This window comes from Nycticebus coucang, chromosome 2 (genome assembly GCF_027406575.1).
Source record: "Nycticebus coucang isolate mNycCou1 chromosome 2, mNycCou1.pri, whole genome shotgun sequence".
Taxonomy (NCBI): Eukaryota; Metazoa; Chordata; class Mammalia; order Primates; family Lorisidae; genus Nycticebus; species Nycticebus coucang.
In genome coordinates, this window is record NC_069781.1 from 33,266,330 (window position 1) to 33,285,615 (window position 19,286).

At 34.6% G+C, this 19,286-nt stretch overlaps 2 protein-coding genes across 2 annotated transcripts; one reads left to right on the top strand and one right to left on the bottom strand.

The window, feature by feature from the left end:
- The first annotated feature begins 681 nt into the window (after window positions 1–681).
- On the top strand, window positions 682–1,794 carry LOC128574063 (olfactory receptor 13C2-like). Its single transcript, XM_053574706.1, has one exon. It carries the CDS (start codon window positions 761–763, stop codon window positions 1,715–1,717), a length of 957 nt encoding a protein of 318 aa, XP_053430681.1. The 5' UTR covers window positions 682–760; the 3' UTR covers window positions 1,718–1,794.
- Window positions 1,795–7,962: 6,168 nt separating this feature from the next.
- On the bottom strand, window positions 7,963–8,901 carry LOC128596254 (olfactory receptor 13D1-like). The gene has a single exon (XM_053605890.1). It carries the CDS (start codon window positions 8,899–8,901, stop codon window positions 7,963–7,965), a length of 939 nt encoding a protein of 312 aa, XP_053461865.1.
- Between the last annotated feature and the right edge of the window lie 10,385 nt (window positions 8,902–19,286).

Genomic DNA, 19,286 nt, shown 5'->3' on the forward strand with positions numbered 1-19,286 from the left:
TTCACAGAGTAAGAAATGTTAGTAAATATTTTGCCTTTGATTTTTACCCTTTAATCCAGCAAATGTTTTTGAACACTTGCCTCTGTGCCCACCCTAGTCTAGCTCTTGGAAGTGTAAAAATAAACATGAGTTAAGTATCCACCCTTATGAAGTTTGCGTTCTACTGGGCAAGACAGGAAATAAACATAGCAATAAAATTTCAAGGAGTGACAAGAGCATTGGTCTATTGTGTAGTGATTTATAGCCAATAAAAATGGTGTATTATTCAGTTGCACATAATATAATGCTCATTTTTATTAGAACCTCCAATTCATGTATGTGATTAGAAATATGACAAAAAGCTTAGGCGTCAGCAAGGAAGGTTTAGTTTTATCTTCCATTCACTAGACACACACACATATACAGAATCTACTTTTGGTCAAATTTACTAAAGATTTCTGCTTTGATTTATTCGTCTGAAATATGTGGATAGTAATAGCCTTGCCCAGAACTGTGACAAGATTAAATGAATTAATGGCATATTGAACATTTCATGAAACCTGTTAGTTTCTTCTTCCCTTTCCCCTCTCCATTCATACTTTCCCTCTTCCTCTTTTCTGTCTTCTTTACTGCCTGCTTTTTTTGCTTGGTCTTGTCCTTTCTTTATTATTTTCTCTGGAAGTATGGTACTTGTGTATTGGTACATGTTTGAAAGTAATCATAGTAAAATAAATATTTGTCTTAATACGCCTTGCCTTACAGATAGAAAAGAGATGGTAAAATGGAACAGGAAAACCAGACAATCCTGGTGGAATTTTTTCTGAAGGGGCTCTCTGGTTACCCAAGGCTCGAGTTACTCTTTTTTGTGCTGATCCTCGCAATGTATGTGATCATCCTTCTGGGTAATGGTTCCCTCATCTTGATCAGCATCTTGGACTCTCACCTTCACACCCCTATGTACTTCTTCCTGGGCAACCTCTCCTTCTTGGACATCTGCTACACCACCACCTCCATTCCCTCTACACTGGTGAGCTTCCTCTCAGACAGAAAGACCATTTCCTTCTCTGGCTGTGCAGTGCAGATGTTCCTTGGCTTGGCTATGGGGACAACGGAGTGTGTGCTCCTGGGTATGATGGCCTTTGACCGCTATGTGGCCATCTGCAGCCCTCTGAGATATCCCACCATCATGAGCAAGGATTCCTATGTGCCCATGGCAGCAGGGTCCTGGATCATAGGAGTTGTCAACTCTGCGGTGCAAACAGTATTTGTAATACAATTGCCTTTCTGCAGAAATAACGTCATCAATCATTTCTCCTGTGAAATTCTGGCTGTCATGAAATTGGCCTGTGCTGACATCTCAGGCAATGAGTTCATCATGCTTGTGGCTACAACATTATTCATATTGACTCCTTTATTATTCATCATTATCTCTTACACCTTAATCATTGCCAGCATCCTCAAGATCCGCTCCTCTGAGGGTAGAAGCAAAGTCTTCTCTACCTGCTCAGCCCATCTGACTGTGGTTATAATATTCTATGGGACCATCCTGTTCATGTACATGAAGCCCAAGTCTAAAGAGACACTTAATTTAGATGAATTGAATCCTACCGACAAACTTATATCCATGTTCTATGGGGTGATAACTCCCATGATGAATCCTTTAATCTATAGCCTCAGAAACAAGGATGTGAAAGAAGCAGTAAAATACTTACTGAGAAGAAAAGTTTTTAACAAGTAAATTAGAAGGGGCCAAGTAATACTATAATCACAAGGTGGAAATCAATTAGAAAACTAAAACAAATAGTTCTTGCTGCTGTTTCAAATTCTTCTCTCAAAACTCCAAAGCTCCAACATATTCTGATACGGTACCAATGAAAATAAGTAAATAAATAAATTTCAGTGTTTTAGGAGTCAATGACTTTTTGTTGTTCTTTGTTTTTTCTTATTGTTGTTTTTGTTTTTGAAGAGCTCAACTGAGGATAAGTTGAGGGGTGGCGTAATGTGGAGATTTCCAGACAATATCCATTTTTTCCCCTTGATTTTTGATAAAATTATTTTGAAAACCAATTTCTTTCTTTTTTAAAAAAAATATTTATTTTTTGAGACAGAATCTCACTGTTGCCCCAGGCTAGAGTGCTGTGGCATCAGCCTAGCTCACAACAACCTCAAACTCCTGGGCTCAAGGGATCCTCCTGTCTCAGCCTCCTAAGTAATTGAGACTACAGGCACCTGCCACAACACATGACTGTTTTTTTTTTTTTTTTTTTCCTATTTTTAGTAGAGGTAGGGTCTCAGTCTTTCTCAGGATGATCTGGAACTTTTGAGCTCAAGTGATCTTCCCACCTTGGCCTCCAAGAGTGCTAGGGTTACAGGTGTGAGCTCCCACACCTGGCCTCAAAACTGATTTCATACTTCTTTACTCTCTTTATAAGGCAGAATTAAATCAAGTTTGAGATTTTTTTTTTTCCTAGACAGAGTCTCACTATTTCACGGTTGGTAGAATGCTGTGGCGTCACAGCTCACAGCAGCCTCAAACTCTTGGGCTCAAGCAATGCTCTTGCCTCAGCCTCCCAATTAGATGGGACCACAGGCACCCGCCTCAATGCCCAGCCAGTTTTCTGTTGCAGTTGTCATTGTCACTTAGCTGGCCCGAGCCAGGTTTGAACCCGCCGGCCTCTGTGTATGTGGCTGGCACCATAAACACTGTGCTATGGGTGCCAAGCCAAGGTTGAGATTTTTTTATAAAAGCCAAGGTTGAGATTTTTTTATAACTTAGGTAGAATTCTGGCTTTCCAATACTATGATTACTAAAATAATTTAACAAGAACTCTGTTAAACTATGTATAGCAGACTGTTCTCTGTATAGGTAGCTTTATACTCCTAAACTTTTTGGTTCTGGAGCAGTGTTATTTCTATAACTTTTTGTTCTTCTCTCACTATGAGGCTTTAGATTATTATTCTGACTTCAGCAGTCTTCTTTCCAAAGACCTTATTATGCATGGGCTTTATACATGGCATTTAACTGCCTTAGACTTGGAACCAAATAACTATTTTTTAATGCTGTTTGAAAATTAAATGTAAATAACTTCCAAGTCAAATCATTCATTGAACGTAAAGCTACTCCTTTCCTTCTGTCCCATTGGCTCCCTATTTACGAAGTGTATTGCCTATCCAATAAGAGTTTGTTACTGGGGAATGCTGGGCATACATTTTAGGTGTTTTTAACTTTTAATATTTTTCTGTTATTTACCTTATTTCTTCAGTTATTGAAGAAATTTTAAAGTTATCAACTTTTAAAGTTATCTTTGTAACTTTTCTAATTATATTTTTCTTGATCAGATTTTCAAGCTTCATATTTTCGTCCATTATGTGTTAATTTTTATTTTAATGTTACATTTATTTGGCAGGGGGATTACCTGCTATCACATTTGCTTCAGTATTTTTATTTTGCATTTTGTCTTGTTTACATTATTTCTGAAAGGTGTTTGAAGGGGCATCTTTAGAGGCTCTGGAATATACCTCATCAATTTTTGTTCTTAACAGCTTTTTAGGCTTCACTGCTAATCATTTCTGCCTGTTGTTCTTCAGTGTCTTAAATGTTGGTGTAATTCTTTGTCCAGTTTGTTTTCTCTAATGCACAGATTTACCCTTTATTTCCTGAAGTACAGCTAGCTCTGTGATTCTACTTATTAATTGAAGATTTGAGTAAGCTATAAAGTAATGATAATGCAGAAAGGGAAAAAAAAAAAAACTCCAATTAGACTTGAGATCTCACTATTCCTGAAGTTCACCATAACCTTTCACGAAGATTCCTTATCATCCATTTCTATCCTCAGCCCACAATTCCAGGTTATGTTAATGGGGTTCACTGTGCCTCAAATTAGAATTATATCTTAAATATATTATCAGCTCTAATTCCAGGACAGGATGATATCTGTTTCAGAGATTGTTGCCTGACTTCATGAACCTGGGTCTAAGCTCTTGAGTGTGATCAGGTGCAGGCCAGAGATTAAACAGTTACTGTGAGCCAGGGCCCACAGTTTTCGATGCTGATGACAAAGTATAATGCCCACTTTTTTTTGAAACACTTTGTGGCTTTAGAATATGACAGCACTAAGGGAATCAGCCATGAAATGGTAATCATATATTTCTATTTGCTCATGACTATTCCAGTTAACACTCGTTGCCCTGGTGTAATTGTTAAAGTTGTATTTCTTTATCAAAATTGTCTTGGTTTTGGTGATCTAACATGTGGTCATCCCAGAGAGTAGTGCTGCAGTGGCATCAGATTCCAAGGAAATGACAGGAATGGCAGATCGTAGCCTTGTGGTGTCCTAAGGGGGTGAGAGTGGCACATGATATACAGTTCACATGAGATATTCTTAAGGACCCTTCAAAGTGAGGGGATGAATAATCAAATTTGGAGATGCTTCATTAAAAAACATGCTACAAATTAGAGTTTAAGTTATCACTGCAAAAATTGTGTAACATGCTCTCAAAATGATCACTTCATATGAATTTATAGACTTTCTTTCAGACAATAATTCATGAGCGTGGTTAGTTATTTCCAGTCGCTCCTTACTTGGGATAATAAAACTGTATCATAAATTTAAAAAGCATTGTTTATCCTTTTAAAAATATTTATTTATATGTTTTTAATTAGCAAATAATAATTGTGTATATTTGTGGGGTACAATGTGATGTTTTGATCTATGTATACATCATAGAAAGAGTCACTCAAGCTAATTAACATACCCATCGCCTTGTTTTTGGTCTGATTTTTTTTTTTTTTGGTGGCGAGAACATTAAAATTTTACTCTTTTGGCAATTTTGAAATACGCAATACTTTATTATTATTATTAATGGTGGTCACTATACAACATAGTTGATCACTACAACTTTCTCCTAAACTCTAACTGAAATGTTTTATACTTTTTTTTCTGTAGAGAGAGTCTTACTTTACCACCCTTGGTAGAGTGTGGTGGTTTCACACAGCTCACAGCAACTTCCAACTCCTGGGCTTAGGCAATGCTCTTGCTTCAGCTTCCCCAGTAGCTGGAACTATAGTCACCTGCCAGAATGCCTGGCTATTTTTTGTTGCAGTTTGGCCAGGGCTGGATTTGAACCCACCATCCTTGGCATATGGGGCTGGTACCTATTCACTGAGCCATAGGCCCCACCCAATTTTTGTATACTTTGATCAACATCTTTCCTTTTCCTGTCCTTCCCCCACCCCAAGTCTCCAGTAACCATCTTTCTACTATTTATTTCTATGAGATTGACTTGTTTAGATTCCACATATATATGAGATCAGACAGTATTTGTTTTTCTGTGTCTGCCTTATTTCACTTAGGGTAATGTTCTCTAGTTCTATTCATGTTATTGTAATGACAGAATTTTCTTTTTTAAGGCTGTATTATGTTCCATTGTTAGTATATGTGTGTGTGTGTGTGTGTTATATACACACCACATTTTCTTTGTCCATTCATTGATGGATATCTTGACTTTTGTGAATAGTGCAGCAATGAACATGGGAGTACATATGCCTCTTTGTGATACTGGTTTCATTTCCTTTGAATGTATGAGGGCTGTCCAGAAAGTATCCAGTCATGTAATATGAAAAATAGAGACATACATGGCAGGATACTTTCTGGACAGCCCTCATACACTCAGTAGTGGGGTTTCTGGATCATATGGTACTTCTGTTTTTAGTGTTTTGAGGAACCTTGATGCTGTTTTCCAAATGGCTGTAGTAATTTACTTTCCCAACAATAATGTCCAAGGCTTTCCTTTTCATCACATTCTTGTTATCATTCATCTTTTTTTTTTTTTTTTGTAGAGACAGAGTCTCACTTTATGGCCCTCGGTAGAGTGCCGTGGTGTCACACAGCTCACAGCAACCTCCAAATCCTTGGGCTTAGGCGATTCTCTTGACTCAGCCTCCCAGGTAGCTGGGACTACAGGCGCCCTCCACAATGCCCACCTATTTTTTTTGTTGTTGTAGTTTGGCTGGGGCTGAGTTTGAACCCGCCACCCTCAGCATATGGGGCCGGTGCTCTACCCGCTGAGCCACAGGCGCCGCCCTATCATTCATCTTTTTGATAATAGACATTCTAGCTAATTTGAGGTGATGGTTTTAATTATGTTATGGTTTTGGTTATGGTTTTAATTTGTATTTCCTTGATGATTCGAGATTTTGAAGACTTTTTCATGTGTCTGTTGGGCAATTTTTCGTCTTCTTTTTATGTGTGTGTTTGTGTGATATGTCCGTTCAAATCCTTTGCTCATCTTTAAAATTAGGTTATTTACTTTCTTGCTATTTAGTTGTGTGAGTTACGTATATATTTTGGATATTAGCCCCTTATTAGATGTATGGTTTGCAAATATTTTGTCCTAATTGATAAGTTGTCTCTTTACTCTGTTAATTATTTTTTTGCTGTGCAGAAGCTTTCTAGTTTGAGGCAATCCCATCTGTCTATTTTTGCTTTTGTTGCCTGTGCTCTTAGTGTTCTATCCAAGAAATCATTGCTCAGTCCACTGTTGTAGAACGTTCCCCTTACGTTTACTTCCAGTAGCTTTATAGTTCCGGATCTTAGGTGTAAATCTTTTGTTCTACATTTTGAGTTGACTTTCAGATATGCTGTGATGGAAAGGTCTAATTTTATCCTACTCCTGGATATTCAGTTTTCCCAAACCATCTATTGCATACATTGCTGTTTCTCCATCATGTATCCTTATTACCTTTGTGAAAAATCGATTGACCACAAATACTATATTGGGGTTTATTTCTGAGATTTCTGTTCCATTTGTTGATGTGCCTGTTTTTATGTCAGTACCAAATTGTTTTGAAATCAGGGAGTGTGATGCCTCCAGATTTGTTGTTGCATTTTGAAGGATAATGCTTCCCAGGTTTTTTCCAGCAATTTCTCATTAGAGAATAATATACACTATGGTTTTGTCTTACTCAGCCCAAGTGATCTCTTCAGTTTATTCAATATTTGTGTTCCCTTATTTTTCTCTGATTTAAATAATTAGCCGTTACTTTGCCAAAATATTTTATAATTGTCATTTGGTAAATGAAATAATACATAAATTCCAGTTCTTTTATCTCCCTTTATTAAATCAGATACTTGGACCAAAATTTACTATCCTTTTGAATTTGTAATCAATTGATTCAATAGTAAATAACTGCCAACTGTTTGTAATTAACTTGCCATTAGATTTTATACAGAGAACAGTGTGCCACTGGGAAGATTTCAGAAGCTAACAAATGATTATACTATGAAAGGAAAATTGCTGTAATGGAGATAAAGGTCAAAGCAGCACAGAGGGAATAACTAGCATGGGGAAAATTTTGGATGGTGTTGCAGAGGATGTAACCTCTGTAACTTGTCTTTATGAAATTGTTAGGATTTTACCAGAAAAGAAAGAAATGTGAAAATGCAGATGAGATAGCATATGCTGTTGTCATTAGGTGTGAAATAAAATGGTATAATTACTTAATGACATAGTAATTGAAACCCAGCATATGCAGAGGGATTGGAGGATGGGCAAGTAAAGAAGATGAGGTGTGTAGTTGGGTACAGAGGTTGGGGCCAGATCAAATCCCTGGATAAAATGAAAAGCAAGAGTAAAACAACAACGAGAAAAACTATGAAATGGTTTTCCAAAAGACATGGCTAAAAAATATGTTTGAATTATTAAACAGACATACAGGCTATCTTTTCTTAGACAGCCTTAATTAATGTTTTTCTTATTTATAAAATTTACTCTCACTTTTTAGACTACATATCTGTACATATTTATGAGATCAGTCATTTCCATAAAGTGAAATAAACTATTTATATTCAAATTTCTTTCTAACTCTGAAGTTCTATGATTCCATATATATGACCTTCAGTTCGTTTGCTCTATTTATCTTTAAAATTCTTCCCCTCAAATTCATAAGCTTATTTTCTACAGAAAGTTGAAATTGTCAGTGTGTCATCCTTTTCCCCAGAACCTGCATCTACTCATTAATTTTCTCATTGCTCCATGTACTTCTGTATTCCTTAGGCTGTAGATGATAGGATTGAGCATGGGGGTGACCACACCGTAGAACAGGGCAATGAGCTTATCAAAAGCAGAATCTTTGGACTTTGGTTTCATGTACATGAAGAGGATTGTCCCATAAAACACAATCACCACTGTCATGTGGGCTGAGCAAGTGGAAAAAGCCTTTTTCCTCCCTTCAGATGAATTGATTCTTAGTACGGTAGAAAGGATGAAAACATAAGAGATACAAATCAGCAGCAATGGAGAAAACAAGAATATTACATTGCCCAACATTATAATAATCTCATTCAAGGCAATATCCGTGCAAGCCAGCTTGACAAAAGCCAATATTTCACAAACAAAATGATTAATGACATTTTTCCCACAGAAGGGCAACCGTATTGCAAGAACAGTTTCTGTCAATGAGTTGAGAAAGCCTAGTCCCCAGGAGACAGCTGCCATCTGAACACAAAGGGCTTTGTTCATGATGATGGGGTATCTCAGAGGGTTGCAGATGGCCACATAGCGGTCATATGCCATCACTGCTAGGAGCACACACTCTGTGGATCCCATAGTGTAAGACACAGACATTTGAATAACACATCTAGTGAAGGAGATGATTTTTTTCTCTGATAGGAAGTGTATCAGCACTGAGGGGATAAAAGAGGATGTGTAGCAAATGTCTAGAAAAGAAAGATTACCAAGGAAGAAGTACATGGGAGAGTGGAGGCGGGCATCCAGGAGAGTCAGGATGATCAAAGCGCTGTTCCCCAGGAGGATGACCACGTACATCACCAAGCACATCACAAAAAGGAGTTTTTCAGCCTTCGGGTACTCAGAAAGTCCCTGAAGTATGAAATCAATCTCTGTCCAATTGGTCCTTTCCATTTCACTTTTTCATATCTGGAGTTTAGTGAGTCTGTACAATATTATCATATGAAGTGAAAGATAATTAGGGCAAGTGTGTCAGGACTCATCAGAGTGGTGGTGACAGAGGTGAGTTTAGATTTTGGTAGCTTATTAAGAATGCAGGTTTCTGTATCTTATTTCCTGAGATTGTGATGCACAAGATCTGAGGCAAACATTTTCATTTTTTAACAAGCACTTGTTATTTCTAAAGAAGTTGATCCACAGACCCCACTTTGAAAATCAGTATTTTGGAGAAAGCATGCATTAATCTATTGAATAAAGATTTACATCTTTCATACCATACCAATCATTAAAAATCTCACTGGTTTAGGGTTTTATAGTTTACAAATATGTCCACACATATTAAATTTTATCATCCCTATAATTCTGTGAGGAAAATGAAGGCTAGCGAGAAGCTTATATAAAATTATTCTAAGTGAGGGAGCTGTTAAGCAAATCTGACTTTAAATCTCATCATTAAAAAATACACTTTAAAGGGCCAAGAAACTAATGAAAAAATGTTTATTCTCTTTAATTGTAAGATAAATGCAAATCAAAACCACTCTGAGATATCACCCAATCCCGGGGAGAATGATTTACATCCCGAGGTCCCAAAGGCATAGATGCTGGTGTGGGTTTAGAGAGAAAGGAAGTTCGCTCCTGCACTGCTGGTGGGACTGAAAACTAGCACAGCCTCCATGGAAAGAAGTACGGAGAGTCCTCAAAGAACTAAAAGCAGACCTTTCATTTGATCCTGCAATCCCATTACGCCCAAAAGAAAAAAAAAAGTCATTTTATCTTAAGGACATTTGCAGTTGGATGTTTATTGTCGCCCGATTTACAACCACAAAGATGTAGAAACAACTCAAGTGCCCTTCAACACATGAATAGATTAATAAACTATGGTATATGTATACCATGAGATGCTATTCCAACATAAGAAGATGGAGGTTTTGTTTCTTTTGTTAAACTTGGATGGATTTAGAGAACACTCACCTAAGTAATCACACAAACATCCCATTTATTCAATAGTTATGTTGAAATTTGTAGATTAATAACAATGTGCACATATGAAAGAAAATCTCAATTAAATTCAAGAAGAGAGAAGAGGGTTTGGTAAGTTCCCACCTAATTGATGCAATGTCCAGGTAAATGGTACACTTTCTGGGTGAAGGTCACAACTGCTACTGGGACTTTACATAACAAACACAAACAATGTAGCCTAATATAAGTCCAAAATTGATTTATTTTTTTCTTGTAATAAAATAATTTTAATGAAGTATTTAAAATAATTTTAAACATATGATCAATATGATTATATGCAAATATGAGAATATGCTGCACTTAACAAAAAAATAAAGCTAAGCATTTAAATATACAAAAAAAAAAAAAAAAGAGCCCGACAAAGTCCATGAAAGTGTTTTTTGAATGATCACATTTGAGTTTTAGAAGAGTAATTGGCAACAATAGAGGAAGACTTGGTATACAAAGCCATCAGAGTGGAAAGTAAATTCCAAATCCAAAATTAAAAAAAGGGAGACAGTAAAAATACATATACATACTTTATACCTCTCCCCAAATTATGCAAGTTGTCTAAGTTGTGGGAGTCAGTCATCCCTTTTTTTTTTTATAGTACTTTCTAGGTGATTTTAATGTGCAACCCAGGAAGAGACCCATCTTGTGCGGTGCTTCCAAGCTTTAGTATTCATACAAATTACTTGGGGAATTTTGCTAAAGATTCTGATTCAGTAGATCTGAGGTGGGTTCTGAAATCCACTAATAATCCATTATTAACATTTTCTTAGGTAATGCTGATAGTGCTTGTCTGCAGAACACACATGAGTAGTAAGACCTTTCAGACCATCTGTCTCCAATACCATTGGAAAGTGTTGGTGCTTCAAACAGCCATTGGACAGTAGACAATGCCAAAGTGAACACTGGGGAAACTTAGGAGTAAAACTTTATGTAGTTTATTGCAATCAGTTTCACGTTCTTTAGATTTTAGATATATTAACATTAGCAACTAAATTCCAAAGAATCTGCCTTTCATTTCTGTCCACATGATAATCACCCCTTACCTTCTTGTGGAATTTGCAGATAGGACCAATGTTTTACCTAAGAAAGGAATTTTGTTTCAGTTCAGTTCCCTGAGTTGTGCAACAAGAATATGAGTTAAATGATTTTAATCTGAAAAACTTTAAAGCATAGATATTCTTTATAGTAAATAAATCACAGAATATCATTTGAAGACACCTTTTCATCCTCATGGTTTTCTACCTAGCTTTAAAATATAATCCTAAAGAAAAATTGATACATTGAGACAATTTCTGCTTAGTGTTTTCTGTTTCTGGAATTTCTCTCAGTGATAGTCATTTGACAACAGATTATTCTACTTTCTGTGAAAACTCCAATTTACAGTAGTCAGGCAATTTAATGATTATAAAGGAATGTTCATATTTCTATTGCCTATGGAAGCAAGCCTGCGCATCCAAGTCAAGCTGTACCCTACTTTGAAGGCATACATTACAAAGAGGTTAAAGAGGTTAGGGTGTGTAGGATAGACCAGCACATACCCTTTATTGGTATTGTTGGAATTTGACTGTAACTTCATGTATCGACCTACTATGAATCTGCCAATGAAGTTCCAAAAGGAAGATAAGAATCAGGTAGAATTCCTATACTTTTCTTTTCTTTCTTTCTTTCTTTTAATAGGGGTTTAGTTTTTTGTTTTTTCTAGTTGCAGTTTTTGGCCAGGGCCAGGTTTGAACCCACTACCTCCGGCATATGGGACCAGCACCCTACCTACTCTTTGAGCCACAGGCGCCACCCTAATTTTTTTTTTTTTTTTTTTTAGAGACAGAGTCTCACTTTATTGCCCTCAGTAGAGTGCTATGGCATTACACAGCTCACAGCAACCTCCAGCTTCTGGGCTTAGGCGATTCTCTTGCCTCAGCCTCCCAAGTAGCTGGGACTACAGGCCCCCGCCACAACGCCCGGCTATTTTATGTTGCAGTTTGGCCAGGGCTGGGTTTGAACCCACCATCCTTGGTATATGGGGCCAGCGCCCTACTCACTGAGCCACAGGTGCCGCCCCCTAATTCTTATACTTTTCTATGAATGTCTGTTAAACGTTGATTCCTTTTCTATGAATATCTGTTAAACGTTGATTCCTATTTGAAATTAATTTCAGAAAATAATTATGACATACATTTGGTATACTAACAACTCTGACATGGTTGCTGCCATAAAAATTTCACTCGTAAATATTTGTAAGAGAAAACACCAACTTTTCTCATGCTTTCAAATGAAAAAGGGATAGTAAGCAAAACAGAGTAAATTATTTGCATTACTTTTGCAATGCTAGTGTAACATTTAAGGAACAATCAACAAACACTCTATTGAACAGCATTAAGCCTAAAAGGTTTTCTGTATTAAGCTTTATGTCCATAACTGGTTACCAGAATCTCATTAGGATTGGGGAATAAAGATTTTTAAGACTCTGAATAGTTCTAATATACCACTTTCCATGAGACTTACAGTGTCGAATAGTTTCATCTTTGTCATTATTGGATATTATCTTTTCAAACAGCTTTTTATTCTGGTCTAATATAAGGGGCATTGTTAAGTATAGTACATAGACAGATAAGCCATTATTGCTGCTACTAATATAGTATTTTTTGGAGAATTAGTATGAACAGAAAAGTGATGCTTATGTTTAAAATACTCTAGTGAAAACTGAAACAAAATAACAGCATACAGCATTGTTTGCAAAACCAAAATCTAAACCAGGATAACTCAGAATAAAAAGGCTGGAAAGAAATATGCAAACTGTTAATGGTTATTTTAGATAGCTTTTTTCCACTTTTCTGAGTTATCCAAATTTCTGAAATAAATATACATAAAATAATTAAATCAAAAACACCGAAGCATATGTTTATAATTCTGATAGATGATGAATTTAGGATAAAAATTATTAAAGCAATTTAAGTAGTACAGGATTGCCGCAGGAGTCTAGAGATGACACACTGTGCCTAAGTTGCCCTTACAGTGGTCCCCTGGAACTCACTATTTCTTTGATTGGACCTAGAGCATTTATAATCCCAGCACTCAAAACTCTTTCTTCTGAAAAGTTAAACGAGCATTGCAAGAATAATGCAAAGGTATTATCCACATTCAAACTTTTTCAGGTAGTGGTCTTTATTGTTTTCAGCAGGTACATCAAGATAAAGAACTTGTGTTCCTGACTGAATCATATGATCTCAAAACAGATGGCAGAGTGTAGATGTCTAAAACAGAACTGTCAGTAGAAGATGAAATTCATATTTGGAAAGGCTCTAAAACAGCCTGAATCCTAACCATGTGCTAATCCTTCTCTCACAATCCCTGGGTTTTGTTAAGAAATAGCCACTCTGTGCATCACTGCTGTGGGGCTTCATCTGGGCACTGCTTTAAGGTGATATAGAAGTTATTTTGTTTTGCTTTGCTTTATTAACTTAGCTACTTAAAAGTGTGATGAAGTACTAAACTTGTTTCATTGAAAGACATGAAATGTCCGTATGCTAAATACTCACTAGGGGAAACAATCCTGTAATCTCCAGCTCTTTTAAAGGGATCAAGTAAGACCACTGATGTTGAGCGAAGTTTGGTTGGCATGCCAACTCTCAATTTATAGATTTTGTAAATTCTAATCCTTAATTAACATATCATCAGAAAGACATGTTATTTTAGCTCACAAAAGGAAGGATAATTGACAACAGATGAAGTCTTAATATGTATTTGGCACTTCATATAATTTCTATCATTTAATTTTCAAAGGAACCTAATTACTACTATCGCTTGTGTACAGAGAGAAGATGAATTTGAGATTTAATGGTCTAAGGAAAAATTTCAGTATCTCATATTGGGGTGGTGAGTGCTGGAACTATAGTTTAAAGTCTTATCTTTATGATTCCCAGGTCCCCATTATTTTCACTACGATACCATAATATTTACTTATTTGTATGATGCAAAAATTTTGTAAAACTACAATTTAATGAGATGCATTGAACTTCCAACCATAGTCCATGTGATAATTACACACATAAAGGATACATTTGCCTCTTTTGAAAATCACGTATAAAGCTATTCCCAATAAGGAATTCAAATTAAAATCTACCCCAAATTCCTTTCAGGTCTATTTGGGGAATTAAGTTCTAGTATAGGGGAATTTGACTTATTATATTAATGGAAACTAAAAAAATGTTAGGTTTTCTTCTGCCTTCGTTGCTAAGAGTTTAAACTAACACTTATAATAACTTCATATTATTTGTTTCTAATCTTATTTTTGTCTTATTTTGTAAACACCTTTAATTTTATGTTTTCTCAAACCCTTACTGGACATATTTTATATATGAATAATATGTAAATCACCATATAATATTTCTCTAGTTGACTATTACTTGATACTAGTGGAACCAGATACTTGAAGTTAATAGCCATTAGTCTACTATTTGTGAGAGTTTCTTATATTGAAAGCAACTTTCTTTTCCTTGTATGAGTTAATCATGTAATCTCAAAAGAGACTTCAGACCACTGGATTATATTGAAATTAAAAAGAAAAAATTAAATAAAATATTGTAGTTTAGCACCTGGTGCCTGGGATTTTCTATTTTTTATTCACAAATATATTCATATTTTTAAAAGCATAAGCAATGACCACATTAACCCAGAAATCTTTATAATATATGTTGATAGGATATTTTCATTTTGAAAAAATCATGATAAAATCTTTTCTATCTTACCTTCTGACTGGATTTTAAAATTATTCACACCATTCCATGCTATTAAGGAATAGGAAATAGTCCCAGGAATTTGAATTTCATTTACATTTTTCAGATGAGATCAGAAGCTTTTTGAAAGGTAGTGGGTACTCTTTCCCAAAAAATATCTGAGAAAGGATGGCCACAGTCAGGCTATTTGCTGTACATATATCTTTTTGATGTCAAAAAAATAAAACATATTAAGCATAACAATTAATGATACAACTGTAGTTTTTCCATCATTTGTCCTTAAGTTGACACTTATTCAAAGGAGACTCAACTTCTTTTAAAGTAGGTAAATTCAGCACTTATTTTTACAAACCTCATCAGTCCCTAAGGTTGTAAGTCAAAAACGTAGGATTCCTTAGGGATAAAGTCCCTGATTCTGCAATTATCCTGGCCTGAGGACTACCTCCCCAACTCATACATTTCTTAGAGAATTTGTTGAATGTATATCTATATCTGATTGCCTTATAAATTGCAGCTGGAGTCAGAATACCCAAATGTTCTTCCCTCAAGTATTTTCTCTTTTTACTGCATACATAATACTAGGTTAACGCCATAGAACCCTAAATTACACCTCTTTAAACTCTTTGCTTTTCTTCTTTTTGTTAATTTTAGACTATATACAAACATTTTTGTTTATATTATTATAATTGGAGCAAAGATGAATTTTAATTAGAAAATTATACCAATAAAATTTTGGTATATATTGATAGTCTTTAAAATATTCTTTTTAAATATTTAGATATTTCATTAAGTGAAATTGCTATTGTATGACTATAATACATGTGATAGTCTTTAAAATATTATATTCAGATATTTCATTAAGTGAAATTGCTATAATATGGCCTATAATTTTCATATTAGACATTTCAATTTGTTTTTAATCTTTTGAGATTTTTATATAATGACCCTTCACATCTATGTAATCTGTTTTACCTTCCACTAGAAGTACCTGAAGATAAATTTCCAGAGATAAGACTATTGAAAGAAGAGATGTGAATTATTAGAGCTTTCTTAGTACACTTCCAAAATTATTTCCCCCAAACTTAACACTTTATATTGCTCCTGGAATATTTGCACAACTGTTTTTCGTACATTTTCTGGAATCATAAAAGATATTATTATTTTCTGTTGGTATAAAACATTAATTTGTTTTACCTTTCATTTCTTATTGCTGGTTGTATTGAATATTTCCTCTATGTTTATTTATTACTTATATTTTCTCTTATATGTTCACACCTTCTACTTAACTGTATCTTGAAATTTTAATAGTTTTCTCTTAATTTGAATGAACTCTTAATATACTATATGATTAACACTTAGCTCTTCAAATTTTCTGCAGTATTTTCCAGATTGTCTTATTTTCTTAATAAGATTTTTCAAAAGTGTGATAGGATTTGGATATAATCCTTGAAAAATCATAAATGACTATTTCATTTATGTCTAAGACATGGAACAGATTGATTGATATTAAATGTTAATTAATTTAAAAAAATTGTTTATTAAAGATATGTTATTCCATTTATTATTATTCATTCACCAAATATTTATTGAATATCTCATATGGGGTAGGCATTGTGATCCTACTGATAAACCTTGAAATGAATTTGACATAGTTGGCAGGAAAACAGAGGTTCATAAATTTTAAAGATAAATTTTAGAAACGTATTATATAGGTCATTTCTATGTTTATCTGTAATTTACATCCTTTATGCTCAATATTATATCATAAGTAGTTTTTTATATATCATCAAATAACAGGAAATGTATGATTTATAATTTATATATATATATATATTTTTTTTTTTTTTTTTTTTTTTTTAGAGACAGAGTCTCACTTTACTACCCTTGGTAGAGTGCCGTGGCCTCACACAGCTCACAGCAACCTCCAACTCCTGGGCTTAAGCGATTCTCTTGCCTCAGCCTCCCGAGCAGCTGGGACTACAGGCGCCCGCCACAACGCCCGGCTATTTTTTTGTTGCAGTTTGGCCGGGGCCGGGTTTGAACCCACCACCCTTGGTATATGGGGCCGGCACCTTACCGACTGAGCCACAGCGCCGCCCTATAATTTATATTTTTATAAATAAATATATAATTATATATAAAATATATATGATTTATATAAATCATATAATTTATAATATTCTATTATACATATTTATGTTTTCAGATTCATTTAGCCTATTTTAAAAGAATGGATGCTTGTTTTCATTTTTTGCATATTATGTATTATATAATGTGTAATATTTTATATATTGTAATGCCGCAATAATAATTGCATATTATTCATTAAGAGCAATGCTTCCATTTATTTTTGGAATAATCTTAATCATTTTAATCACAAATTATGAAAATAGTGGTAAAAAAATTAAATGAATACTCACATATAATCTTATTCCAGTGAAATAGTCAAATTCTACATGATTGGATCTAAGATGTGGAAGTTATCTTAGATTTAAAAAATAAATTTAAAAATATTTAAAAAATAAATCTAGTCCTAATCCTTATGAGATGACAGAAACACATCTATGGTATGGTTGATGATAACCTTACTTCTTCCCTCAAACCCAGGATAATTAGGATACTTTCTGAGGGTACACAAGTTATTTTTGTATAATTCTTAGAAAGTTTTTTATAGGTAACTATATACATAATGGTCTGTATAAAAGACCATTTGTTGTTTCTTCCCTGTGGAACAGCCAAAAAATATATATTTGTTTCTCATGACAACTTTTCAAGTATTTATGTATTCTGTTTCTGAGTCTTTCTTGCTCAGGGCCACAAGTTGAATTCTGTCTTGATTCTATGTTCCCTCAGCCATTCTTCATGTGTTTTGTTAAAATAATTAAGAACATGTATTGCTGAAGAGAATATTCTAGGAATGTGAGGTTCTCCATGATAAATCAGGACCCCTCCTAATGCATCTGCTTCTGATTGCTGGTTTTGTCTGACTCTACAGAGGCAAAGCCTTCTCTGTCATGTAAGAGGCCGAACAGTACAATGGTTAAGAGCATGGGTTCCAAAGTTGGGCAGCTCAGCATTGTTCAGGACTACCTCTTTGACTTCAGGTAAGTCACTGTACCTCTGTAAGCCTTAATTATAGTAACTATAAAATGAGAAACTTAAACATTTCTACCTGATAATTGTTATTCTGAAAATTTATGAGGCAATGCATATGAAGAACTTAACGTGGTAATGGAGGTATAGTAGGTTCTCAGTAGAATTGCTTGTTATTTTTCTAATCATAATATATTGATGACTGTAAATAATGCAGCTTACTTTTTTGACTGCTAAGAAGCTTTAAAAAAATTTTAATAGATTTAGGGGCCACAAGTTGAATTCTGTTGCATGTATATATTGTATAGTGGTAAATCTGGACTTTTAGTGTATCAATCACCTGAATAGGGTACAGTGTACCCCATAGGTAATTTGTAATCCCTCAACCCCTGTACTTTTCTCTGCTTTTGAGTCTACAATGTCCATGACACTATTCTGTGTGTCTTTCTGTAGCCATAGTTTAGATCCCTCTTATAAGTAAGAACACGTGGACTTTATTTTTCTGTTCCTGGTACGAACAGAAAATGCAGAAGAAACACATGTTCTTACTTACAAGGAATCACATTTTCTTTATTTACTAATCATTTGATGAGCATTTAGGTTTATTCCATATCTTTGCAATTGTGAATTCTTCTGTGATAAACATGAATGTACAAGTATCTTTTTGGTATAATTTATTTTCTTTTGGGTTGATACCTAAGAGTTGGTATTTCAGGAGTGAAAAGTAGATCTGTGTTTAGTTCTTTGAGAAGTATCCATACTGATTTCCATAGAGGGTATACTAATTTATATTCCTGCAAACAGTATGCATGTGTTCCCTTTTCATTATGTCCTTGACAATATCTATTGTTTTTTGATTTTTTAATAATAGCCATTCTATTAATCAAAGATGACATCTCACTGTGGTTTTAATTCGCATTTCCCTGATAATTAGGCATGTTGAGCATTTTTCATGCTGTTTGGCCATTGTCACGTTTTCTTTTGAAATATGTCTATTCATCTCATTTACACATTTTTAAAGGGGTTGTTTTTTTTTCTTGCTGTTTTTTTTGAGTTCCTTGTAAATTCTGAATGTTAGTCTTTCATCTGATAGCTTGTGATTTATATGTTGTCCATCTGATAGCTTGTGATTTATAGGTTGCCCATTTACTTCTTTGATTATTTTATTTGCTGTGTAGAAGCTAAATAAGTCTAACTTGTCTATTTTTGTTTTGCATTTGCTTTTGGGGTCTTACTCTAAAATTCTTTGCCTAAGCCAATGTCCAGAAGAGTTTGTCCTAGGTTTTCTTTTAGAATTTTTATGGTTTCATACCTTACATTTAAGTCTTTAGTTCATCTTGTGGTAATGAGAATCTTACCTTAATCTAATCTTAATCTTTTCTATTCGATGAGAGATAGGGATCCAGTTTTATTCTTCCACATATAACTATCCATTTTCCTAACATCAGTTATCATTGGGGTGTCCTTTCTTCAGTGTATGTTTTCACATATTTTGTTGAAGAT